The sequence below is a fragment of the Acomys russatus genome, chromosome 26, assembly GCF_903995435.1.
Source record: "Acomys russatus chromosome 26, mAcoRus1.1, whole genome shotgun sequence".
In the NCBI taxonomy this organism is placed as follows: domain Eukaryota; kingdom Metazoa; phylum Chordata; class Mammalia; order Rodentia; family Muridae; genus Acomys; species Acomys russatus.
Genome location: NC_067162.1, coordinates 38,234,742 through 38,262,391, shown reverse-complemented (window position 1 = coordinate 38,262,391; position 27,650 = coordinate 38,234,742). Strand labels below are relative to the sequence as shown.

The 27,650-nt window shown below is 43.2% G+C and overlaps 1 protein-coding gene across 2 annotated transcripts in view; it reads left to right on the top strand.

Annotated features, from left to right (window-relative positions):
* Window positions 1–27,650, top strand: part of Adamts18 (ADAM metallopeptidase with thrombospondin type 1 motif 18) — a 140,511-nt gene that overhangs the window by 82,986 nt on the left and 29,875 nt on the right. For both annotated transcript variants that reach the window (XM_051168899.1, XM_051168898.1), the window contains 6 exons: window positions 7,323–7,418; window positions 11,358–11,506; window positions 18,243–18,415; window positions 20,434–20,564; window positions 21,744–21,867; window positions 22,415–22,659. In XM_051168899.1, the coding sequence (XP_051024856.1) occupies window positions 7,323–7,418; window positions 11,358–11,506; window positions 18,243–18,415; window positions 20,434–20,564; window positions 21,744–21,867; window positions 22,415–22,659 (918 nt within the window). The remainder of the gene's footprint in view (window positions 1–7,322; window positions 7,419–11,357; window positions 11,507–18,242; window positions 18,416–20,433; window positions 20,565–21,743; window positions 21,868–22,414; window positions 22,660–27,650) is intronic.

Genomic DNA, 27,650 nt, shown 5'->3' with positions numbered 1-27,650 from the left:
CAGCTAAGGGGTGGTTCATGGGTGCTGTACTGATGGTGGTCACATCTAATGAGGGTTTTCTTAATTGTGTCACATTGTGGATGATGTCTATGAAGGAAAGTAACCCCACTGCAAGTGTTAAGCCAGACAGAGATAAAGTAGAGCCAGGCCCAGGCCCAGGGTTTTATAGTGCCCCCTACTCACATGAGAACTAACCAGGCTCATGGGAGAAATACCTTAATCCCTATTGTATGAAATTTCTTGGGGAGATATAAACACATTACTATCTCCCCTCCTTCAACAGATCAAAGATGTCATCCCATCCAAGTCTAGCTTAGTGGACCGAGGAGATTTTTAGGTTTCCTTACAGGTACAGAGATGACTTGGAGACAGGAAATACCACACAACTGCCCACCTAGCATGGGCAGTCACTTGGGAAGGCTGTATCCCATTCCTGGAGCTCTCTGCACAACTTGGTGGCAATGTGGACAGTTGAAGAATCTCTTCTCCTCGGCCATTGGGTATTGCCAGTGTAACCTTGGGACATGACTCATGACTCCTAAAAATAACAGGAACTTCCAGAAAATTATGTTTCCAGTACTTCCTGGCCCCCAAGAGCCTCCCTCCAGGAAGGGGGCGTTTTAATCAGAAGGAAATGGCTGCACAGTGACCCCTGTCAAGGGCACACCTTCGCTCACCTGAAATCTTCCCTCTAGACTCCAGTTGATATGACTCCACCTTCCAGAATTGGCATACTGCTGACTGAGTTCCTAATATATGAATGCTGGGGACTCAAACCACACCCGGAGAAAAGCCGTGTGCGTGACAAGGAGTTCCTAATATGACTCAGGGCTCTATGTCATTTCGGCAAGCCTAAAAGATGGTTACTGCCCTAGCAGTCGACGAGGAGAACATTCATTCAATGATTATACACCCAAATAAGTAGCTGCTGGCTCACCAACTTGAACTGATGGTGCTTGAAACATGACGCAGGAGTCAGTGTGTGTTCGCTGGTGATTTTCCTACGTTGAACATGAGTAGAACTAAAAGAACAGCCCAGAGTTGATTCCTGGATCAGTATTCTCCCCCCCCCTTACTACCACATAACTAGGGCTCGGGCACTAAGTTGATTGGCCCAGGGAGAGAATTTGAAGCCAGATTAAAAATTGTGTGGGAGATATTTGAATATTAGTGAATGATTTAGTGCCCATCATGTCAGAGAGCATTTCTCCCAGAAGGCACTGGGATATGGGTGTATTTCTTCTAAGAACTTGACATTAGGTTTATAGAAGGGGGCTGTAATACATTCATGATCTTTCAACTTCTTCTACCTTTCCCTATAAACATACACCTCAGGTATATCAATGCCCTTAGACACCTTTAAATATTTTATTTAATATGCCCTTTCTCATGTGTAGGAACCCTTGTCTCTAGATTTCCCATTCTAGAATACTGCATAGCTTTCTGTATGACAAACATGCAATTATTCTGTACTGTTAAAGATGTAGCCCAAGAGATGCCTGTCTGTCTCCCCAAGATCTTTTTAACACTAGTTCCTCTGGGCTCCATCTTATGTATCACCATTATGAACTTGTAGTTCCACATTGTAATCATCTGTAATTGTATTTTGCCCTAGTTGGTGCAAAATCTGCTTACTATTTGTCTGATAAGGCAGTAAGTCTTCCATAACTGGGCTCGTAACAATGGCCGAGGCTCACAGCTGTAGGCACTCCCATTTTCCTAGAGTAGGTTTTGTTCTCATCTTCTCTCTCATCCTTCTTCCCTTGAGGAGGAAGCATGGATGCCTGGTGTGTGTGATAGAAATGGCCTCTCTGGCTGGGGAGACGGCTCAGAGGATAAAGTGTGAGAACTAGAGTTAAGATCTTCAGCACCCACTTAAAACCCAGTGTGTTGCAGCCAGCCTGTCATTTCAAGGCTCACAAGGCAGGACGGGGTGTCTTTGGTCTAAGCTGCTGGAATCAGTGAACTTCATCTTCAATAGGAGACCCTGTCTCAATTGAAAAAAAAAGTGTAGGGTGATTAAGGATACTGACATTGACCTCTGGCCTCTAAATGCATATGCTACACACACCCCTCCACAGTCAAGCATGCATACACACACTTATGCATGCCAAACACATGCGTGCATGCAAAAAGGGATGACATATGGCAATGCACACCGCACAGCATTCCTAGCATTGTTTGTGTTGTCTGGCTATAGGACCCACATCTCTCTTCTGACAATCTTCTAAAGATACCTTTTCTCCAACAGAGATGTTGGCTTTCCCCTCTACCTGCAAAAGGCAAAGGCAGCAACTTTTAACACTGTAGACTGTGTTAACAGATGAGCTGCCCACAGGTTGTAGCTATTTTCCAATCCTTCCTGGTCTGTAATTCATTTTTGTCCAGATCTCTCTTGACTCCAGTGTCCCATTAATTGTGGAAAATCCACGGCATTATTTATTATTTCCCTTGAACTCAGCAGTAAGGAAACTGAAGTTAAATAATTAAGCTCGCACATAGAGCGCCAACGGGAAATAAAGCAATGAATTCCCAGCTTCTGAGTCAACATGGGTTGAGTTTTTTTTTTTTTTCTGAATTTTTTTTTTGAAAATTATTTTTAATTCTTGATTATATTTTTTGAATGAACTCTTTGAACACTGTGGGAAGATAATCATTGATTTGTGTAGAAATAGCTACATCTTTAGACACAGATCTTTACTCTTGGATCCAGAAAATCCAAGTGTTCTGTCTGACAGAAACCATAGAAGCTACTTAAGACAAAAATGATTTATTCATTGGTTCCCTTAAGCTAACACTTGACTGACAAGAGTCAAAGACTGGAGGCAGCCTCAGAGTGTCCTTTAGGCAGCGACCATAAAAAAAGAAAGATGTGTTCGTTTCATTAAGAAAAAAACTATACACAGAAACACGGGAAAATAAAAACTACATGCTGGAAAAAAATGCCATGTTGAATGTAGTGGCTCACACCTGTAATCCCAGCACTCAGGGAAGCAGAAGCAGGCAGATCTCTCTGAATGGGAGGCCAGCCTGGTCTACAAAGCAAGTCCAGGACAGCCAAGGATACACAGAGGAACCCGTCTTAAAAGAGAAAAACTGCCAGGAGTCCACTTGGTACAATTCTACTGTTTGAAATTTAAAGACAGATATCTGACATGTATCAGAATGGTAGTTACCTTCAAGAGGGGCATTTTGGAGGGTGACAATAGTGTTCTGCTTTGATTGTAGTAGTGTCTACACTGGAATATATATATATACACTTTTTCAGAGCTTTGAGAACCATATGCTCAAATGGGTGCATATTATTGCAAATGATACATTAGCAAACTGAGTTCTTAAAATGATGTCAATGCCATGGTCTTTTGGTTGGTGCTTTTTAACTACTGACCCTGCTTAAAAGCTTGGGTAGTGAGATTAAATATAATGTGTTTCAGTCCCAGCCAGGAAAGACTTGCTGCTACAAATAGTTGAAGAACTACTCTGACTTTTTCTGACTCTCATTTTTCCTACTAGCACTCTGAGGAGAACAGTTGTGTTGTCATAAAGGGGGAAACTCTTAGCAACAGGACTTGGATTTCTGTTGTTTATTTCTTTTCTTTGGTTTTTTTTTTTTTTTTTTTTTCTTTTCTTTTTCAGTACTGGATTTAAATGTAGAGCTTCCTGCTTGCCAGACCAGTGCTTTCTTGGACCTATATCCCCAGCAATTCCCAATTTCATTATGTTTGTTTTAGAATATTTTTGTCAGAGCCTCATAATATTTTTGAGATGTATTCTCGCTATGTAGACCAGGCTCACTTCAAACTCACAAAGTCCCACCTGCCTCTGCCTCCTGAGTGCTGAGATTCAAAGTGTGAGCTACCACTGGCGCATTTTTAGTTCATGACTCCTCTTAAGAGTCCTAGATTCTTTGCTACCAGAGAGGATGTTTTCTAGTTATAAAGTCAGCCATTTTAATTCATATACTGATTGTTGAAAGCCTTTATTGATGTCTGCCTTGTGCCCTTACAGCAGTGGCACTGTGTTAGGAAAGAGGATGGCACTTGGAGACGATTATAAACAAATTATTGGTGAAATGACTGGGGATAGAATAGGTTGAAGGTTGATTGAATGGTAGCTGATTAGATGTTAATTAGGGATATAGAGCACTTACCTAGCATGTGTGAGGCCCTGACACACAAACACAAATTCACAAATACACACACACACACACACACACACACACACACACACACACACACACGAGGTGGAGGGGGAGAGAGAGAGGGGGAGAGAGAAGAGGGGGGAGAGATGGGGGAGGGAGAGAGACAGAGACAGAGTACTGAGTCCTCAAAGGGAGCCACTGCTAGGCATTCAGGTCACTGGGGATACAGATAGAAGAAGATGTGCAAAAGCTGGTGTTTGGTGCAACCCGGAGGTGCTTTCAGAGTGCTGAGCCAGTGTGGATGGAGGAGCTGTAAGCAGGTATGCTGGTTACTGTTAACAGTCAACTTGACACAACACAGAATCACCTGGGGAAGGGAATTATCTCTATCAGACTGGCCTGTGGTGATGTGTACAGGGTACTAGCTTTACTGTTAATTGATGGAGAAAGACCCAGCCCACTGTGAGCAGCACCATTCCCTAGCCAGGGGGTTCTGAACAGTATCAGGAAGGAGAAAGCCAGCTAAGAGCAAACAAGCATCAATGCATTGATTCTTTCTCTGATCTGACTGTGGATGAGCTATGTCTACATTCTTCAGGGTCCTGGTACTTCGACTTCTCTGCTAGAGTGAGCTATAACCTATAACTGTTATTTACAAACTCAGCTTTCCTCCTCTGATTTGCTTTTGATTGGGGGTTCTATCACAGCCAAGGGAAAGGAACTAACCACAACAGCAAGAGTTAATCTGTTAGATATGAGATCAGAGGGATAAAGAGGCTTCAGCGACTGGCTTGGAGAGGGACAAAGATCTAGATTTTCATCGAGTGAAGTGTGACAGCATCACATGATTTGAAGAGAGAAGTAACATGAACCTACTGACTTACATAGAAGGGCCCCTCCAGTGCACAAATCTGGTCCAGCAAATCTTTCTATCGTGATGGAGACTGTCTTCTGCTTTTCAGTATGATAGCCACATATCATATCTGAGTCTTGAAAACAAGAAATGTGACTAGGGCAGAAGTCATAGTCAGCTATGTGCCATTGTATCGGGTAGTGCCCTGTTGAGAATTTATTGGGTAGGGATGGAAGGAAATAAAACAACTAGGCTTGTGATAAAGGGTATGACATAAAGGCACACGCATAGTGCCTGCGAACAGGGTGGCAGCAATGGGTATGGGAGGATTGTTTAGATTCGGACGATATTTTGAAGGTAAAGTCAGCATGATGGTGCAGCTTAAGGACTGGTGAAAGTCTGGCTGTGTATACCCTCTGTAGACCTTGAGTTTTCGGAGGCTTTCTAACATTTTCAACGTGTCATATTTTACTATAAGGAAACTTGTCTTGTGGAATATAACCAGAGAGCATGGGTCAGCAAATGACAGGACCCAGTACAGCCAGCACCGCTTAAATATGTGGTCTTGTTGAGGGTGGGGGGGGGGGGCTGGGATCATATCCAGGCAACATGAGACCTTAGGGTCTCTGTGGTTATTTCTCTTTCTCTTAAATTATGACTTAAGTCCAGGTAATTATAGATAAGACAGAGTGGAGTAGACTGAAGGGGGAGAAAGAGGGAGGTGCCAGCAGAAAAGTGCAAGCTCCCATTTTTTGTTTACTTTGTAAGGGAGTTTTCTCAGAGGGTTTTTGTGGTCGTTAAAGCACGTCGTCGGCTATAATTACGTTTGACCTCTGCACTTCACCACAGGGGAAATAACATGTCCGTACAGCCTGTCTCCTTTCACTCTGGAATCCCTATGTTTTGCCTGCTCTTCTCCAGCTGCCCCTCGTCTCAGCCCTGTGGCTTGGCTTTGGCTGTGGTGTCTAGACCACCCCCCCCCCCCCAGTCCCCTTTTCTTTCTTCTTAAGGTCTCTCCTTTTCTTTGCTCTGTGCTGGGATCATTTGATGGCTGCTATAGGTATGCATCATGGCTCTCCATTGGCTGTAGAAAACAAACTTATTTATTCTTTAAAGTTACGGCTTGAACTGACACTAGGATTGGAGAAGCTCACTAGCAAAATGACCTTTGTTCCAAATGATTAGAAGATGCTTCTAGCCCAAGTCCATAGGACTGACTTGAACTGTTTCCATGGAGACCTTTGGTCCTCTGGTCTGACCTGCATTCCTCACATTGCTTGCTCAATAACTGCCTTTGACTCTACAGTACCTTGATAATGGAATTCTATATAGGTGAAAGCCCTGGTTCTGTTTGTTAAGAGGCTGCCTCAAGACTGTTTAAGTAACCTTTTAGGTGCAGTGTCAGAATTAAATCACCACAGTACTGGAAAAATCACAAGGTTAAGAGAAAGATGATGGTGGCAGTAATAGCCAACACATTAGGAACTATGTGTGCCAAGCAGCATGGTCCCTGACCATGTGGTATGTCATTTATCCTTGAGGAACCCTCTCTGTGGGGCCAGGTGAGTTTGACAACTTTTAGAGTGACAACCAGAATAAAAAGGAATCTGTAGCTTTGTAGCGATTCTAAAACATGTCAGGGACACAGACAGAATCAGGGTTGCCTTGCTGTTCTTTTTTTGTGTTGTTTTTTGTTTTTGTTTTTTTGAGACAGGGTCTCTCCGTGTAGCCTTGGCTGTCCTGGATTCGCATTGTAGACCAGGATGGCCTCGAACTCACAGCGATCTGCCTGCCTCTGCCTCCTGAGTGCTGGGATTAAAGGCATACACCACCATGCCCAGCTTGCCTTGTTGTTTTTGATCTGGTCTGCTACTCGGGCTATTGTCATTGTCATCAGAAAACAGATCTCTTAGGCCCGCTGAGATGGCTCTGAGGGTAAAGGCACTTGCCACTAAGCCTAAGACCTGGGCTTGACTGCCAGGATTTATATGCACAACACACACACACACACACACACACACACACACACACACACACACACACACGCCTACCTTTTAGATACAAACTGTCAGTGTTCTGGACATTAACTGGTGCACCACCCCCATCACTAACACACACGAGCGTGCAGGCTCCACACAGAACTTTCTGTTTATCTACTTGCTGCGCCAAATTGCTTTGTTGCCCCCCGACTTAACTTGCCAGTACTTTCTGAGGAGTCTGTCTGATTGCATCCACCCCAAGATTAAATACTGTCTCCCAAAGCTTTGACTGTTTGCATTTTGTGTGTATATATCAGTCTTACCCCCACTTTTCTCTCCTTCCTTTCAGGACATTTGCAAATCACTCTGGTGCCACCACGTGGGCCACAGATGTGAAACCAAGTTCATGCCTGCAGCAGAAGGGACCATTTGTGGCTTGAGTATGGTAACTGCACTTGTTAATCTGTAGCTCTAGAAGGGTGCTAAGGTCAAGAGAACTGTGACCTTGGCATGGTACATTTTCTTAGCTGCGTTTTTCACCCCCTCCCCCACCCAGTTCTCATTAAACTAACACACATCACCGAGCAAAGATTATAAACCAGAATTCCCATATAAAACAGTTCATTCATTTTATGGAGATTTTTAAAAAAGATTTATTTATTTATTATTATGTATACCTGTACACCTGCAGGCCAGAGGAGGGCATCAAATCACATTGTAGATGGTTGTGAGCCACCATGTGGTTGCTGGGAATTGAACTCATGACCTCTGGAAGAGCAGTCAGTGCTCTTAACCCCTGAGCCATCTCTCTAGATGTTTTTCTTGTCCTTCTCTTTTGTAAACATGGCCTTCAGTCTTAAGTGTCTCCACGGCCACTCAACCAATAGGCTTCATTGCATTCAGTTTGTGGGATAAAGTTCACATCCTATGAAAGAGCCCCAGGTGGGCAGGTGTTCCCATAGTAACGGAAGTGACCACACAGATTTTCATATTCCCTTCTGTTGTTTTTCCCAGGAAGGTCTGGCAGGAAAGGTGCCCTTGGCATAGTACTAAATGAAGCAGATTTAGCAAGTCCATTTGAAGGACCACATTAGAGTATTAACTTATAATGAGATGGTACAGGTGTGCTGACCTCTGCCATTTACTCTCTCAAAACACTCCTCACCTGGATAGAAGAATTGGTCATCGCAAGTGATTTCAATCCCTTGGTGACTATTGACCACCAACCATCAGGATAAGGCTCAAAGGATATAGAGAGGAGACAGACTGAAATGTTGGCTCTGTTTCTTAACAATTAAACTTTATTATACAACCCAACTAGCTTACACAAGAAGGAAAAAAGGTTAAAGGGACAAAAGAGTGAACCTTCGGTATCCATTCCACGGGAAGGGTCCTTAGGTGTCTCTCTGGTCTGCGTGCTGGTCCAGCCTGTTCGCTGTTCCACACGTGCTTAAGCCCGGTTTCAACCTGTTGTTCTCTCCTCCCCACCTGCCTGAGTCACGTGGGAAGGGCGGTCTCCTTCTCCCGTTGAGGGTCAATTAGAAAAACAATAGTCCAGGTGAGGTTCCCAGGTCTGCTTCCTGAATTCCAGGCCCAGGATAACTCCACTCAGTCTGTCACAAGGTATTCATGGAGTGACACAAGGGTAAAGCCCGCCAAGACTGTTTCCACCTGTGACAAAGCTTAATCTTTCCCACACTGAAAGGTCAGTTGTAATCTTCCAAGAACCCATAGCAGCAGAAGTGTTTCTGTCCTCGGTCATCTCTTCTTTGTGCACTCGTTGCTGTCACCCAAGTGAAAGAACCTTGGTTGGAATTCAGGTTGAATGTCAAGTATACTGCAATGAGTATACATAGCAAAGTGGACACTGGAGAGTCTATTGAGAGAGTGCAGAAATAGATGCAGAGTGAGACATACGAAACTAAAATGGATGAAAGTCAAGTTCTTCCATCTCAAAATGTGTCCGCCAAAAATGGGGAAGGTCTGAGAGCTGGATAGATAACCGCTGAGTCTTCCAAAGGATCCGTGTTCAATTCCCATCATCCATACGGCAGCTCACAACCATCTGTTACTCCAGTTCCCAGGGTTCTGACATCCTCACATACACATACAAGCAGGCAGAACACTAATGTACATAAACTAATATAAATCAGTTAAACATTTTTAGGGAAAAAAAGAAGGTGTGTGTTGTCATACTCTATATTAAAAGATTTTGAGGTAAGACACTAGGGCTCAGTCTGTAATCCCAGTATTTGAAACACTAAGACAGGAGGATGTCCATGACTTTGATGTCAGCCTAGGTTGTGTAGCAAACTCCATGACAGCCTCTTCCTGGTTGTAGGATCCTGATTAACAAGGGAAAGAATACATTTTAAAAGATGTACAGTGCAATTGTCATGGCTAGTTGGTACCACTGGGTATTTGAGAAACACTAGGGATGTGTGTGCTAGCTGAGGTTAGAGGGATATCATTTTAATATTTACATCCTATATGTAGAATTTTATGTGTGCATATGTATTGATGCAGCTATATGCAGAGGTCTGTAAATTCTCATTTGTCCCACAGCTTGCAAAGGCAGTCGGCCAGCAGCCTGACCTAGGACCAGGGTAAATACTGAGATCATGACATCCCAGTTCATTCAGTGCTTGAAACAGAAATAAAGATATGCATTTCCAATTAAGAAATTAGACGAAAATCGAAGGCTATTGGTCAGTAGTTTGCTTTGTCAGAAGAAACAGAATGAGTCCTTTGTAGGTATGAATCTAGACTCTACAATGGGTGTTCTATATGCGTCCCTGTGGGACAGGGCAAGGCAGAATTCCCTACTAATTTCCCATGTGCAAAGTACTCTTCGATTCCTAAATGCTTGAAGGGTGCTAGAAGACTTGGCATGCACAAGTCTCCCACTGTTCTTGGGACAACAGAGCAACTTGCTTTTCTGTGGCAGCTGCTGATGCTAATGGGACCACAGGCTATTGCTTTTTGTCCAGTAGAGCCCAGTAGAGGCTCCATGATTCCCAGTGCAAAAGATATGGCAGCAGTGGTCAAAACCCTCAGATGACCAGTTGGTTCCCCACAGCTTATGTCATCTCAAACTCTGAAATAGCAATTAACCCAGGTGAAAGAGAAGCTTGTAAGAGGGGGATTGTCTTGCGCATGGCAAGAATTTAAAGGCAGGAAGAACTGTAACTGAGACAAAGCCTTACAGTGAACAGCCATGGAGGGAGAGTGGAAAGCTGCAAGTCAACAGCCCCCCTGTAATTCTGCAACCAAACCCCACTTCTCAGTAGAACCTGACATCACCTCACCTCCAGCCCTTTGGATTGCAGGCCAGAGGTTTCTCAGCAAAGTGTACAGTTCTGCCAAGTCTTGCGGGCCTTGCTCGAAGTGAAAACACATCAAGGAAAAAGAAAAGGCAGTATTAGCAGAGACAGACACAAGCCCTAGATAAAGAGCAGGAATGGCGGTGGGGAGCGAGCGCTAGCAAAACCTGAGCTTGCTATAAAGGAAGAACTCACATTGGAGGCTAACAGAGAAAACAACCCTTCCCTGCCCCACCTTGTGTGAATCACAGCCAAACAAGAGACTTGACCCAAATCCATCTAAGACCTTGAAGATGACCAGTCATCAGAGGGTCCGAAATGGGCACCTTCTAGGAATAGAATTTGTTCACTCACACAGAAAGTTACTAATTTCGTATGAGATTAGGATATGATGGTTGAAAGAGGCAAATCACATGTACAGTCAGCTGTATCCTACATCTGCTTTGATAGTGGAATCATCACAATGATCAACTCCTGAATGCATTAAAATTGTTCCATAAGTAGCACTGTCTCCACAGAGCAAGGATGTATCCTTGTAACTCAGTCTGACTACTTGAGCTACTGTACAGAATCCTCCATGTATGTTTCCCCTACATAGACAGGTTCACAAGGCCTGTGCTTCTCAGAATGAGGATGGGAAATGCCACGTCTTTTCAGAGCAGTGGTCCTCAACCTTCCTAATGCTGCAACCCTTTAATACGGTTCCTCATGTTGTGGTGTCCACTGACTATAAAATTATTTCATTACTTCTTCATAACTACAATGCACTGTAGTGTAAATACCTGATATGCAGGATGTCTGATAGGTGACCCCTGTTGGGATCGTGACCCACAGATTGAGAACCCCTGTTCCGAGGAAGACTTGAAAGTGCAGGGAGCAGCCATCACAGTTACTGAGCAATCCATAAAGTACAGCAAAGAAGGGCTATGTCACAGGGTCACCCATTGTCTCTCCTGCCTTCCCAGACCCCATTTCCCTTTTTCATTGTACAGCTGTTTGCCTCTCCCTGAGCTTTCCCAGGTAGCCTCTAATGGGAACCATGTTGCGTGTTCTTTCTGCAGTGGTGTCGGCAGGGCCAGTGTGTAAAACTCGGAGAGCTGGGGCCCCGGCCCATCCATGGCCAGTGGTCTGCCTGGTCGAAGTGGTCAGAATGTTCGCGCACTTGTGGTGGAGGAGTCAGGTACCAGGAGAGGCACTGTAGTAACCCCAAGTAAGGCTTTCCAGTGGCCTTTTCCTTCCTTCCTTCCAATTAAAAGCAACCAGCCAAGGTTTTACTGTTTACCTATAAGAGCTGAGTACACTGGGGAGTGCGGTGGGAGGAGGCGCGGTGTGTAGAATTCAGAGCACGACAGAAGAGTCACTCTGTGTAAATGTAATGATCAAAGGCTCCAGTCGTCCTCTGAACTTCTTTCTTAGTTTGAGCCAAGGCTCCTCAGCTCAAGAATCAAATATCTGAGCTATTGTACAGCCGGAAGGCTTGGCGAGTGGAATGCGTATGTCTCCAACAGATGAACTGAGGGTGCATAATGATTTTTACCTTGCAGGATAAGCTTCCATTCCCGCTGATAGACCTGTCAGGCTTCTTAAAAGATACGCGAAACAGAACCCACATGTTGTTACATGTGAAATTTCTGAATATGGGTGACACATTTTAATTTTCTCTAAAAAGAAACCAAAAGCCATTGTGAGAACTAATCAGAGCATACAGCCATGTTGAAATCGGCCTGTAGTCACCTTCAGGGACTCTGTGGTCCAGTCATTGTGGGACCTGGGAAAATACAAGGGTAACTCGGAAAGACTCAACTCAACTCGAACTCTGAGCTTGTGTTTATGTACAAAATAAGATGCTGTTTCCATCGCAGAAGATTTGAAGAAGTTAGGAGTAGTGTCTATAAAATTCCTCAGTGCCTGGGGTGGTGATGTACATTTGTAGAGGCTGATCCAGGAGGATGAAAGGTAAGAGGATGAAGGCTAATTTGGGCTGCAAGGTAAAAGAAAAAAATTAATACTGAGGTGGGGGATACTGCATAGTGTGATGTGAGGGAGAGAGAGAGAGAGAGAGACAGTGACAGAGAGAGACAGTGACAGAGAGAGACAGAGACAGATAGAGAGACAGAGACAGAGACAGAGAAAGACATAGTAAGAATATATTTTATAGAGAGAGAGGGAGGGGGAGGCAGGCAGGAAAGCAGGCAGACACCAAAAGATCTGAAAGATAAGAGGCATCCAATAGACACTGAACAAAAGTTTTTTAGGCCCATGTGGCTTTCACAGTCCCCAACCTCCCCAGGAATATAGGATCACATGTTGTCACCCCACAGAGGATGGTAGCTGCAGAAGCATCTCTAACAGAATGCTATAGAGAGGATGTTGGTTTGATGGATGGCAGGCCCCAGAGGTCAAGAACACAAGCCATGGCACCCTGCACCCTGATCCTACACTGCCAGCTATGAAGCCACCAGCAACTGGCTCTCCTTTCCCCCCAGGGTCCTCTATGCACACGAGGTCAAGATGTCACAAACACCAGCTGAGCTGAGAGTGCTCTGCAAGAGGGCCTGTCCTGCCACAGGCACTGTTTGGGGAACTGCGAATCAAAGGAGATAAGGAAATCAGTGTAGAAAGGAGACTTTTCCAAAAGAGACAAATAGCTGCTCACCTGAGTCAGCAATTGAGTGCTGTAGAGAGCTCTCTTGTTTCTTTTTCCCAAAATACAAGAGGCAGGTTGGAGATAATTAGATGCTGTCTGCTTGGTGCCTCTTGGGATATCTTAAGCCAGCAGGCCTTCCTCCTTCCTACCTCACACACAGTAATGAAGCATTCCAACCCTGAGCTATTGTCCTTTGCAAACCTTTAACTTTGTATTTTCCAGACAAGGTCCTGGCTTACCAGGAACTCTTTATCTACCCTGACTTTTATCTACACCAACCTTGAATTTGCAGTCCTACTCCCTCAGCCTTGTAAATAGCTGGAGTTACAAACCTACAGTAAGATAGTGGTCCCAGTAACCCAGAGCTATTCAAACCAGGCATTATTGCATATGTGTACAGGTGCCTGCAGAGGCCAGAAGAGGGCATCTGATCCCCTGGAGCTGGAGTTCCAGGAGGTTATGAGCTGCCAAGTGTGAGTGCTGGAGGTGTCCTGCCTTTGGTCCTTAGCAAGAGTAGAGTATTTGAGTGCTCAGCATCTCCCCACCGCCAGGGCATCTTTTTTACATTGCGAGATTATCAGCATCCAGGGCATCTTCCATCCTGGTGCTAATGGGATTACTTTCTGTGTCTTTACTCTTCACCTTGTAACAAAAGAATATGTCTTCAGGCATTGCCTCCATTCCTAAAAGGAGTAAAATGTATCTCTTACTGGGACTCCTCAGACCCAGTACCTGAATTTAATGGGAGCGAGGCTTGGAACCCATTCATGATTTACCCCAGATTATGCAAACCGACTTTCTGATACTTCAACTATAGCCAAAGTGCTGGATATCACTATTCAAAATCATGCTTATACTGAGTTTTGTAGCATATTTCCTGGGTCTGGTTTTCATATAGGACCATATTTTATAATCTCAATATTTTTCCTAAACAAGAAAGATATTACATAACTTAATAAATAGTCTGCCAGTGGAGTTCAGGAAAAACGCCCCTGGGATTTAAATGAAAGCCTTTCTCATATCTATGGGATTGAGAAATCTCTTTGTGCTAGATTGCTGCTTGTGGAAATAATGTATCTTGGTTTTGGAGATCCCTAATGAAAGAAATCATCATTAAACTATTTCTGTTCAGTGAAGTGTGTCATATTAAATAAGATGAGATTATTGGAATACTGTCTACCTCAGGGTGAGGGCACAAATAAAACAAGTGGATGATCAGTAAATCTGAAGATGGCTGAATGAATTGTCCTATCCCAGCTCTAAATTCTATTTATTGGAGCAAAGCTACTTTTATTCTTGCTCTGTCAATTTCAAGTTGTTGATTTTTTTCTTCTTCTTCTTTCAGCCAAGTTCTACCACTTGGTCTGTTTGTAGCTCTCAGCTTAACTGTGTCCATTTTCTCACACAAAAGCAGTATAAGGTTCTTATTCCATTTAGTGAGGTTCTTCCAAGGATGTGTTTTGTTTCATAAAAGAATGAAGTATGCAAGGCTAATTTGTAGACTTACCGATATTCTTAGCTTCACAATGGTTTAAAGGTCATCTGGTTCCACAACAACCTATGTAAGCATTGTAGAGTTCCACTGCACCTCAAGAGCCTTTTGAAATACTTTTCCAGATGTTTTCTTCAAGACACATCATTTCCAACCTTGTGTCATTCCATTATTTCACTGATGGGCAACCAAGGGAGACAAAGATTCCACCCCCAGCATCAGCACCTGCTTGGATATCACACTGACGATAGTACAGTCAAGCCAAGGTCCAACATTTGTCCTAACCCTTTGACCTTTCTCCTGGTCCCCTTATCTACCAAAGTATCACACTGTGACAGAGCCTAGGGATATTCCTATAAACTCTTTTAAAACCTTAACAGTGATATGCTAAGATATTCTAGAACTTTCCTAAAGCACAAGTCTATTCAGCAAAGAGTTATATACCACTCACTCTAGTGCCACCTCGCTACAGGAGTTTGAGTAGAAGCTGGGTCTTCCCAACAATCATGGATCTGACTCTCAGGCCCATTTTTTAAAACAATTATTTCTAGGTTCAATTTCTAAAATCAGCAGGGTCCTCTTCAAGGCACACTTAATTTATTTAGAAAATAAACCACACACACATACACATAAACGGACACACTCATGTGAGAACCTTTATCTATCCTCAGTTCCTACCTAGCACTGCATAAGCCAGGCTTGGTGGCACATAGCTACAATCACGCCACTGGGGACGTGGATTCAGGGAGATTTGCAATTCAGGTTTGTCTTTGGCTGCATAGCAAGTTTCAGGGCACAATGAGATACATAAGACCTTATCTGAGAGAGAGAGGGAGAAGGAGAGCGAGAGTGAGAACAAGTGTGCAAGAGTGTGTGTGCATGCCTGAGAGAGAGAGAGAGAGAGAGAGAGAGAGAGAGAGAGAGAGAGAGAGAAAGAGAGAGAGAGGATGAATATAGGAGAATGGAGAAGGGATAGAGATAGAGATAGATAGATAGATAGATAGATAGATAGATGGATAGATAGATAGATAGATAGATAGATAGATAGATAGATAGATAGAGTGCATCCATATTATATAAACTACATCCCCCCAGTGATTCTAAGTCATAACCAACTAAAACTATAAGCATCTGTGATCACATTGACTGGCACAAAAACAAATACAGTGTTGCGTGCTGAGACTTTGCTTTCTGCCTCCATTTTTTGTTTCTAATCATAGAGAACTTATCACCCTGCAGAATGTTACAGGAAAGCTTTCTGATCACTTACCCAAACCCTCATGCCAACACCATGGTAACCCGGGCATGGCAGTGCAGGCCCTGAGTCCCATCATTCAGAAGGCGTAAGCAGGAAGATTCTGGGTTTAAACTCAGTTTGTACCACCTTCTGAGGCTCTGCCGCAGACAGAATAAAAGGCTGCAGGAGAATGCGCTTGAGTTGGAACGTTTGCTAGGGAACCTCAGATTCTTGGCAGTCATTGCTTTGACCACTCTGACTTTATCCCATAATGAAAAATGAAATCTCAGCATTCTCATCATGGAGATCACAGTGTGGCTTGTAATTGGAGAGAGTGGGCTGTTTAAAATATGTATAGTTTAACTCATCTATAAAAGTCTCAAGAACATTAAGCCAGGTTTTGAAGCTGCATGGAATTAAATGCCCAGCCACCTCACTGTTAAAGACTGGCTCCCTAACCACTCTGCTTACCGGCTCTTTCTCTGTTCCCATGTGGTTTGCTAGTACCCATCTTGCTCAGATCAGTGTAATCCTTGGGAACAAGGAAGAGAGTGTGGGACAGGGCTGTCCCCCTGAGCTGTGAAACCATCATTGACAATGCTGCCTGTGCCCCACCTGCCCTTCTGTCACTCGTCTGTCTGAAGTGTAGAAAGCAGCCATGTAGGTTGGAAAGGGTACACACTGTGATGGTCACTCATTAGCCTAACTGATACAAGCAGTCCAAATGCAGCCTGTGTTTAAAAGCTCAGAGAAAGCCTGAAGCTGGAAATTTGCCCTCACATGCCTTGTAAAGAGCATTGCGGCTGTGATAACATAACCTAAGGGTTGCTAACCGCCTAGCGGATGATCATGTGAGAAGTCTGGGGGATCTGATGGGGTGCCATGCGATGCGACTGCACGTTTAGCCATTTGCTCCACAGTGTTTTGAAAAGGCATTACAAAATCTCATTTTGGCCATGAGGCTCTTTATGTGTCTGTGAAATTCATCCATAGGATCTTAGGGGGACTTGCGGGAGGACGCTGTGGTATAGAATTCAGAGATATTCTATAGTGTGCGTGCCTATCCCCACGGAGACAAAGAATTTTAAGCAAAGCAATTTATTAACCTCGAGTCTCCTTTCATGTTACCTGCTGGTAGTAGATTTTATATGAAGTGGTCCACAGTTGAGTTTTAGCTCCAGAGAAAGCCGTGGGTAGGGAGAGCAAAAGGGGTTGCTTTGTGCAAAGTGGGGTAGCTAAGTGGTTAGCGCTTGGGTGAGCAGTACTATTTTACAGTGCAGCTGCCCCTTTCCTTTAGGCTTCCTCCTGGCTTTTGCCAGCCTGAACTTACCCACTAAGATGTTAAAAGTTTTCTGTTGAGATTATAATTGTTTACATTCTCATTAGATTCTCAGCTCTGGGTAGCATTCTCCACTTCTGCTTGGCAGCAGGAAAGCAGCAGGCTACCAAAGTTAAAAAAAAAAAAATTGGTCACACTGGTGACAATGTGGCAGTGGCAATATCTCCCTTCAGAGTGGAGATTCAACTGGAGTGCTAGCTCCAGGCTGACAGGCCTGGCCTAGAGATTGTGGCACATGAGACCTTCCATTCCGTCTTTGGCATGCCACGACCTTCATGGCGGCAGGTGCACGGGGAGTGCAGAAGGGCGTTTATGGTATAATGAGATGAGGGCAGAGAACCTGGAGACACCGGTTCTATTGCGGAGAATATATCCGTGCTTCCAGAATACCCGACACATGAAGTACCAAGAATACTTCTGTCATCAATTGTTAAAGGAAGTTGCAGAATACAAAAATTAGATCAGAGATGTGAAATGAGTTTGATTTTTTTTTCGATAGTTTTTTTTAAATGTACTTCTTTTGCTTTTGAGATTATAATATAGTTACATGGCCCTTTTTCCTCTTCCAAACCCTCCTTCCTAATGAATGCTCTTCTTCATTTTGAGATTATAGTGTAATCACAACATTCATCCCTTCCCTTTCCTCCCTCCAAACCTTCCCATATACCCCATCTTGTGCTCTCTCTGTCTCCACCCCCCCCCCCACACATTTGTACGTTTAACTTGTTCCGACTGTATCATGCTTCTCAGATGTGTGTTTTCAAAGCAGGCCATTTTCTTTTTCTTTTTCTATTTAAGTAATTTACTCAGGTTACATCTCAATTGTTATCCCCTCACTTGTATCTTCCCATTCCCCCTCCCTCCATCTTTCATCCTATTCCCCTCCCCTAGGTCTGTGACAGAAAGGGACCTTGTCCCACACTATACGATCAGAGCCTATCAGGTTGAAATGAGTTTGATTTTATGTGCCATTTATAACTAAACGTAGCAGCATCTGCCTTCAAGTGTGATGAAAATGACATTAAAGGAGCTCTGTCACTGATTCGTTATGTCTACATGGTAGCAGGAAGGAGCCAGGCAAATTTCAAGGCATATATTTCCAGTTGTATAATAAATTAAATATAACTGCCCACAGTACATTGATGCTCCCCTCAATTGTTCCTTCTTGCATTATTGCCTGCGAGGGAGAGTGGAGTGTTTAGTGCTAAAGCTCTTGAATTCTTGTTTTTAGGCCTCAGTATGGTGGCAGGTTCTGTCCAGGCTCTAGCCGTATCTACAAGCTGTGCAACATTAACCCTTGTAATGAGAATAGCTTGGACTTCCGTGCCCAGCAGTGCGCAGAGTACAACAAGAAGCCCTTCCGGGGATGGTTGTACCGTTGGAAACCCTATACAAAAGTCGAAGGTAATCCAGTCACCATGACACTTCAGTGCAGCCCAGGAAGAGATCTCTGCCCATGTGAAAGAGTTTTCATGTTTATTCTCTATTCCCAAGACTTGTCCTGGTTCAGTGTTTTACCAGCTCTCATAGTTATTGCTTTACCAGTTATCATTGTTGAGCATTTCTTTAAGTGTTTCTCTGCCATTTGATAGTCCTTTGTTGAGAATTCTCTATTTAGATCTGTACCCCATTTTTTAATTGCATGATAGTCCTTTGTTGAGAATTCTCTATTTAGATCTGTACCCCATTTTTTAATTGCATTATTTGGTTCGGTGGTGTTTAATTTCCTGAGTTCTTTATATATTTTGGATATTAGCCCTTTGTCACATGTAGGTTTGGTGAAGATCTTCTCCCGGTCTGTAGGCTATCATTTTGATCTGTTGACAGTGTCCTACGCCTTACAGAAGCTTTTCAGTTTCATCAGGTCCCATTTATTAATGGTTGATCTTAGGGCCTGAGCTGTTGCTGTTCTGTTTAGGAATTTGTCTCCTGTGCTAATGAGTTCAAGACTTTTCGCCATGTTTTCTTCTAACCGATTTAGTATGTCAGGTTTTAAGTTGAGGTCTTTAATCCACTTGGATTTTTGTGCAGGGTGATAAATATGGGCCTATTTGCACTTTTCTACATGTAGCCATCCAGTTAGACCAGCATCATTTGTTGAAGATGCTATTTTTTTTCCATTGTATGGATTTGGCAGCTTTGCAAGTGCCCATAGGTGTGTGGGCACCTTTATTCTGTCTTTAAAAGGCAAATTCATGCCTCTAGTATACATGGAGATGTATACTAGAAAAAAAAAGCAAAACAAACAAACAAAAGAGCAAAACCCAAGTTTTTGTTGGAGCTTTTCAATTTCTGAGACTGACACAGAAGAGAAACACACACACACACACACACACACACCATCCAACTCATTAATCTCATTTATAGAAATTAGAAAGTATTAAAGTTGTTATTTGAAAATATTGTAGCTAAGAGAAAAACGTGTTATCAACCCACACATGTATATATTTTGACCACAGTGATATATTTTGTGACACATTTAAGTTTTCCCTTTGCCTTCTATTGAAGGGTTTCATGAAACAGGACTGTTTGTGAACTGTTTACACATCTGTGTGAAACTGTTGTTAGGGCCATCGCTCAGTGTCGCCTACAGAAGGTCCCATGTGAGAAACGTCATCTGGAGTTGCTGGCCAAGGACAGCTGTGTCTATCGCAGGAATTGGCTTGCTCACTCCTTCCAGATAACGAGAACTCTATAACTATACTTTTTTTTTTCTATGATACAAGAAATTTCCCAGGGGCTTAATGGTCAACTGAAAATACTTCTTTAGTCTTTAGAATGAGCTTATTTGCTCTTTCTACTCATGACATTTCAATTTGGTATCTTTTGTAAACAGTATTGACCACATGTTTTTGTTTTCCTACTGTGTCAATGTTTACCTTTTTAGAGGCTGTATAAATAACTATGGGGATATAGTCCCAAACCAAATCATCAGACCATAGCAGTCCAGGGAGGCTGGCTGCACAACCCAGCATTCCTGTGCTTGATGATGGTTCCTAAAGATTACGAATACAGAAGTTTAGGTATCAAGCCAGTCTTAGTGACACATGCCTTTCAGCTCAGTACCTGAGAGGCAGAGGTAGGCCGAGGACTGAGTTCGAGGCCAGCCTGGTATGCATAGGCACTTTTAGGCTAGCCAGGGCTGCACAGTGAGAGTCTCTCTCAAACAAAACAAAACGCAGCCCACAGTTCTTTCGTATCAATATTTAATTGACTTTGTATGGGCTCTTAAGCTGAGTTTGTCTCTTGAAGGATAGTTCCGTACACTCACATGGGCATACTCACAAACAAAATTATATAGAATGCTGTCGGTTTTACTCACAATAGCTTTCCAAGTTGGTTAGCTGCCCTGTCTGGTGGCCACACCAGTTTGCACACAAGCTAATTTTGACCATATCCCTCTTTAATCCCTCTGCTTCTAGAGGAGGACCGATGTAAACTCTACTGCAAGGCTGAGAACTTCGAGTTCTTTTTCGCCATGTCCGGCAAGGTGAAAGATGGGACGCCTTGTTCCCCACACAGAAATGATGTCTGCATCGATGGGATTTGTGAAGTAAGAGGGACATTTCTGCCCCAGGGTGTGTAGTCAGGCTTGTGTCTCCTTGGGCGCTACCAAGATAGTTGAGAAAGTCCCTACAATACACACAAGGAAGACGGACAGAGCGTCTGGCCCTCTCTGACTTTTGCAAGACCCCTTCATTTTATTTTCCAGACACTTCCCAGCATAAAGAACGGCATACTGGCTACAGCCACACTTGCATTGCTATCAAAACTAAAGCTGGAAATGATGGTGGTGTCTCAGGGCCTGCTTACAAAGCATGTACACCTGTGCTAGGAGTGCAACGGGAACAGAACTGTCCTCTCTGTTCAGTATTTCTCTTTGGGGACTCAGTTTCCCTTGCAATTAAACTTTATTATGAGAATTCCATCCTTTTGCAGGATATATGTGTGTGTGTGTGTGTTTGTGTGTGGTTATATATGATTATGTGTGTTTGTGTGTACATGTATGTCTGTGCTTATTTGTAAGCATATAGGTAGTTTTTCATCTGTGCATGTATGTGCTTTACATATGTGTGCACATGTATGGGTACATGCCTGTGTGTGTTTGTGTGTGTATGTATATATGTACGTGGAGGGAGTCTGAATGTATACTGCTCGGCATTTTTTTTTTTTTTTTTTTTTTTTTTTTTTGCCTCATCCATATAGTTGGCCTGGAAATCGGTTAATAGTCCAGGACTCTTTATTTTTAGAGTCTTAGAATGACAGAGGTAGAATCTAAGTCTTATATCAAGTGTGCAATTTGATCACCTGTGCATCTGCATGCAGAGTCACTTTTCTTACAGGAAAGTTAGCCACCAGTAGACACAGCCCATGTCCCAGTGGTTGAGCTCACACCTGTGTGCATATGATCATCACTCTTTAGAATCCATGGGCTAAAACAATAATAATATGCAAAGTAAAGAAACCATGAAGCCAGGAGGAAGATGAACAGGGGACTTCCAGGAGAATTAGAGGCAGGAGAAATATATGCGATCAAAATACATTGTATGCATGGATGAAACTTTTTGCGGAATAAGTAAAGGTTTTTAAACAAGGAATACCAGAGGAAATCTTTGAACCCCAGTCTGACTTACGGCTCTTCGCTTTCATCCTCCCTCACATCAGCTAGTCTTCATCACGGGCTTTGCTCATCTCTGATTTCGTCCCTCTTTTTTTTTTTTTTTCATCACAGCCAGTGGGATGTGATCATGAACTGGGGTCTACGGCAGTTTCAGATGCATGTGGCGTTTGCAAAGGCGATAACTCAACTTGCAAGTTCTATAAAGGCCTGTACCTCAGTCAGCACAAAGCCAACGGTAAGAGCTGCCGCTGTTCCCGTGTCACCACTCCCAGTGCCACACTTCTGCCTCTGAATGGGGAGGGGACTGAGCTAATTTTATCTTGGCTTATCTGACACATAGCAAGATCCTTAGGGTCTGTGGCCATGTAGCTTATCTATGCTTTGTACCTCAGAAGTATGTGGAGTAGGGCCACAAAGTGGCTTGACAGAGAAAGGCACTTGCCACCAAGCCTGACAACTTGAGTTCCATCCTCGGGACCCAAGGTGTAAGGGGAGAACTGATTCTTCAAAGGTGTCCTCTGACTTTCCCATGTGTGCTGTGGCACATGGGTATACACAAATGCATGCACACACACACACACACACACACAGAGGGGGGCGGGGAATAAATCTCAAAAACAGAAAATGAAATTATTGTCCATTTTACTCCATAAAAGAGGCCTGAATATTCTCAAAGGCTCCACCATAACAGGCACTATACATCTATACATTCTGGGCATGTCTAGTCACCATTCTTTAATCTGCTGTGTTAACCTTGGGAATACCCTTCTCTGCCCACTTAGAGTATTATCCTGTGGTCACCATCCCAGCCGGGGCCCGAAGCATTGAGATCCAGGAGCTACAGCTTTCTTCCAGCTACCTTGCTGTCCGAAGCCTCAGTCAAAAGTATTACCTCACAGGGGGCTGGAGCATCGACTGGCCTGGAGACTTCACCTTCGCAGGAACCACGTTTGAATACCAGCGTTCCTTTAACCGCCCGGAACGCCTGTATGCACCAGGACCTACAAATGAGACGCTGGTCTTTGAAGTAAGTTTGATTCTAAGGCTAGGGCTCCCCTGGAGCATTGACAGCAATGGCTACCACTTGAGTAAACTCGGGGGACTCCCAGTCAGCTCATTTCCTGACAGGAAACCTCTCTGAGTGCAAGGAGGGAAGGGCAGTTAGTAACTCTGTCTTGAGGAACTAGAGACATAAATCTGATGTGCTTCCAAAAGGGTTTTCTACTTAAATAGCAGTCTTCTTTCTGGGCACTTGCCTAGGAGTGCCCAGGAATGCAAAATTAATACTCGTTAGATGATTCCATGTTGTGTCTGCTATTTGGAGAATCCACTGTAGCTATTCCCAACATTGATCTGCTGGCCCAGGAGGAGGCTTTTTGGTAGAGAAAATGCTGACCTGAGTGTCAGCGGGCATTTGGTCATACTTTTGTAGGTTGTAGCTTCCCCAGAGATTAAACAACAAGACATGTGAATGTGCAGCTTCTGATGGTTCCATGGCGGAAGCAGTGAGCATGGATTTTTCTTGCCCCATGTGGGAATTTTGATGGCATGTGTGATGAGTTATTCTAGGTGAATTTACATGACTTTTGATGTTTCCCTAATGGACCGTTAGATTTTTCCAGAACTGTAGAAGGCTGGAAAGTGAAAATACTATTAAGTTCCCACCCTGGGTATCTACTTGGTTCCTCACTTGGCTGTAGACTGGATGGAGGTATATACCTGGCAATAAAACAGTAGAAAGGAAAAGAAAAAAAAAAAAAAAAACAGCATTCTGGGAAAGAAACAGCATAATAGAAAGTACAGAGTTGTGGAGCAGCGCTATACTAACATATCAAGGAAAATGAATCTGAAGAAAGAAAACAGAGGCTCTGTCTGGATGTAGGGTTGGTAGAAGAGCCATCAAATGGAATAATTGAAGGAGCAGCCAGGTGAAGTGTACGGGGACTTCGAGACAGGAAATAGTTAAGGATTAGCTTAATGGTTCAGACTGGGAAGTTGTCCTGGAGTGTGGGTGGGTGTAATAGAGCTCCAGAGCACAGGTGATGTTATAACCCATGCCCAGTCAGTGTCCAGGTCTTACTGAAGTGGACGTGTTTAAAAAAAACAAAAAACAAAAACAAAAACAAAAACCTCACTCCAGCAGCTTTGTTGAAACATGAACTGAGAGACAAAGGAAACAGATTCACTTCTAATTCCAGGTAAGAAGTACTAAAAAATTGAAACTGAGGGTGTGAGCAGGAAGGAAGTAGACCTGCTTGTATCAGAAATTTAGGTAGAAAGTGGAAGGGAAGGTTCTAGAGATAGCTGGGCTTGTGGACTTCGAGGGAGCAGACAGTATTGAGAATGAACCTTAGCTGCTTCTTTGAGCCTCTTGCCGGTATTTTTACTGCTATAACTGTCTTAACAATAACCTTGACGTGAGGCTAGGGATGGAGAGGAACTTCCATTTTAGCCTCTTAGTATTTAAGATGCATCATCAGTATTGAAACAGCTACAAACGGGCAGTGGGCTGTGCATTAAAATACCCAAAGCACCATTTGAATGAATGTATCCCAGATCCTGAAAACCTCTAAGGTGATACCTTGATGTAGGTTAACAAACCAGAGGGTGGAGGCCCCAGCTTTCTCTGATCAGCTGCCTCTTAGGAATAGCCAAATTGTTGCCTCATCAAGACCATGTCTCACAAAGGCACTGTTGAACTGCAATTGACAACACTGAGGAGCTGGCACAAAAGGTGTGTGTACAGCTAGACTTTGACCCAAGGTTGTCACAGGGTTTTATGTATAAATGCCCTTCTGTTGATACTCTGCAATCCTGTCATGTGCTTTTGCTCTGAACCTGCCCAGACAGAAAAGTAGAGACTTCCTTAATGACAATAGAGATGGCATCTTGGCTAGTCTTTCTCCAATTGTTCCAAGTTGGTGTGTTTTCCTACGGGTTTTAAGATATTTAAAATCTGTACATGAATCCCACACTCAAAATCCCATCATCTTAGAGAAGCCTATCCTTCCCAAATATTCCCTTGGTCTCTGGAGGCAATCAGAGAAAGCCGCTTGCTTGTCAGTTCCACGGTTTTACTACCATGCTATCTGTTTGGATTTCAGAATCACAGCATTTCACCCAACATCAAGGTCTGTTTGTCTTTTCTGGGGACATTCTGAACCACAATGGGACTGACTCAAGGTTCACTCTCCACATGCCCTGGTCCCATTTCTGTTACTGTGATAAAACAGGGTGACAAATAGCAACTTGGGGGGAGGAGTGTTTATTCCATGACACCGTTATCCATGGTTGTGGAGAAGTCAAGACAGGAACTATAGACATTTAGTCTTCATGCAGGAGCAGAGAAAGAATAAAGTGAAGAATAAAATTAAGAGCAAAACAATCCATTTTCTCTACTCTCCAAACGATTCAGGGCCCAGACGTAAAGAATGGTACTGCTTAGCAGGTTGGATCTTCTCATGTTGGTGAACTCCATTAAGAAGAGTCTGCCATGGGAACACTTGATCTAGACAGCCCCGTGTTGAGATTCCCTCCCCATGTAATTCTAGGTCCTGTCAGTCGGCAATCAGTACTAACCTTCAACCCACATGGAATCTGCTGGGTGAAGCCTTAAACATTTACTAGTGGAACTAAGAAGACAGTTGATCAAAACTAACCATCTGCAACTGATCTGAAGGTTATGAGTGCAAGCTTGGCTAGCTAGTGTAACTGCGGAGGGGGACAACTTTCTTGCTTTCTCTGTCCTTTAATGTCCACATTTGTAGAACAGGTAGATCCTGCTTGCTGTTGCAGCTCTTATAAGAATTATCTGAGATAAACCTGGTGCCCACATCACTGCTTTTTTGCCTTTGCATATACGGCACACGCTCATCTTTTAAGACGCCAACCTTAAATGTCACACCACAATGAGCAAACTGGTGGCCAGAGGCCAGTTCCATCTCCCAGATCACATAGCAATAAAGCACAATGGAACAATGCCTTAATATCATGTGACTTCTTGTAAAATTGTGGATTTTATAAATCTGTTTTCAGAGACTTCTAGCATTAGTGGATATTTGAGTTTATAAGGTTGGCCATAGAACTTGGCCATGAGTTGGCCTCCTGTCATGTATGCAAGGGGATTGGTTCTTAAACATTTTGTGCTTTTGATCCAGTTTCACCTGAGAAATTTTTAAGCAACCCTAGATACATAGGTATATAAAACAGGCATGCAAGTTACACATTTACAGATAATAAATCATGATTTTATCTTAAAATAACTTTTGGCTATATACATACTTTCACTGATTATTAAAGATGAAAATAAATTTGTATGCCGTCATAGTTAGGCTTTTATCAACTCGAGTTGGCATACCTCTCTTGAGAAATTGCCTCCATCAGATCCTCAGGTGGGCGTATCTGTGGGGCATCTCCTTAATTAAGGATTAATATGGAAGGGCACAGCCTGCAGTGGGTGGTACCACTCCTAGGGAAGTGGTCCCATCCTGAGTTATATAAGAAGGGTAGCTGAGGAAGCCAGAGTGAACAAGCCAGCCACCCATGTTCCTTTATGATTTCTGCAGCTTCTTCCTTGAACTCCTGCCTTGGTTTTTTGTTGTTGTTGTTGTTGTTTGGTTGTTTGGTTTTTGTTATTGTTGTTGTTTTAATAATGGACTGTAACCTGCAAAATGAAACAAACTCTTCTTCAAGTTGTTTCAATAATGGTGCTTATCACAGCAACAGGAAGCAAACTAAGACACATATTCATGAAATGGATATGCTCATCTTTTAAAATTCTTTTCAAAAATCATTAAGTCTTTGTGAATTTCATGCAATGCATTTTGATTGAATTCACTCTCACTTCCTCCCCTTAGCCCCTTCCAGATCAACCTTACTCCCCACACTCTAAATTTGGGGTTCTTGCTTTTTAAAGAACCCACTGAGTCAGATTTGTGCTGTGCATATATTATGTTATTTATTATTAAAAATTTGATATTACGGTTTAATTTCAATAATTATCCCTTCCTTTCTTCCCTCCAAATCCCCCCATATACCCATTAACTCTCTTTCAAATTCATGGCCTCTTTTTTCACCAATTGTTATTACAGGCATTTATGTTCCTAAATATAATCAGTTCAGTCTGTATAATGCCACCCGAATATGTTTTCAGGGCTGTTTGGCACGGGATAACCAATTGGTATCTCCTTCCCTGGGGAAGACCACCTTTCCCAATTCCACCTTTCAGTTGCTTATATAGTTCTTTGCATAGGGTTGAGGCCTCATGAGCTGTTCTCCATCTGCCTTGGCGTATCCATTTGTGCCATCCTTGATAAGTTCACATTTGGGCAGTCATGTTGGTGGCGATTTATAGGTGTAGCTTATGACATTACTAGGAGACACAAACTTATAGAAAATTCCCTGATACCCTACTCTTACAATCTTTCCATCCCCCTTGACGATGTTTAGGTGCAGTAGTGTTTTGTAGATGTATCCACTGGAACTGGGCTTCACAACCTGGCATTTTGATTGGTTCTGATTTTTCTATAACGCTCTGTCTGTCACAAAGAGATTACATTTATCTATGTTTATAAAGGCAAATGTTTATAGAATGCCATTAGAGATTATGCTGATTTAGTAAATTAGTGATTCTAGCTTCTCCTTCAATAACCATGACGTCATTGAAAGGACTATAGTTTGGCGGAACATTTGGCCGTGGCAAAGTCTAGAAGATATCCAACACTGTATTTTACCTTTATACTCATCAACGCTGAGGACACTGCTTCACATAATTGCACAACATTTCAGAAGTGTAACCAGGGCCAGCTTAAAAACTGGTGGAAACTGGCTCAGTCACAAGCCAAAGCTAATGTAAGGTATAGCACCCTGAACTACGGCTTCTCTGGCTGCTCCAAAAGGCCATTGATTTATCACTCAGCAAGTTTTCACAGGCCAGATGTGACTGAAAACAAAAGAAAAGGAAGAAGCCAAGCTAAATGGCTCTCAAGGCTTCTACTATGGGCAGCCAGGAGCTAGCCT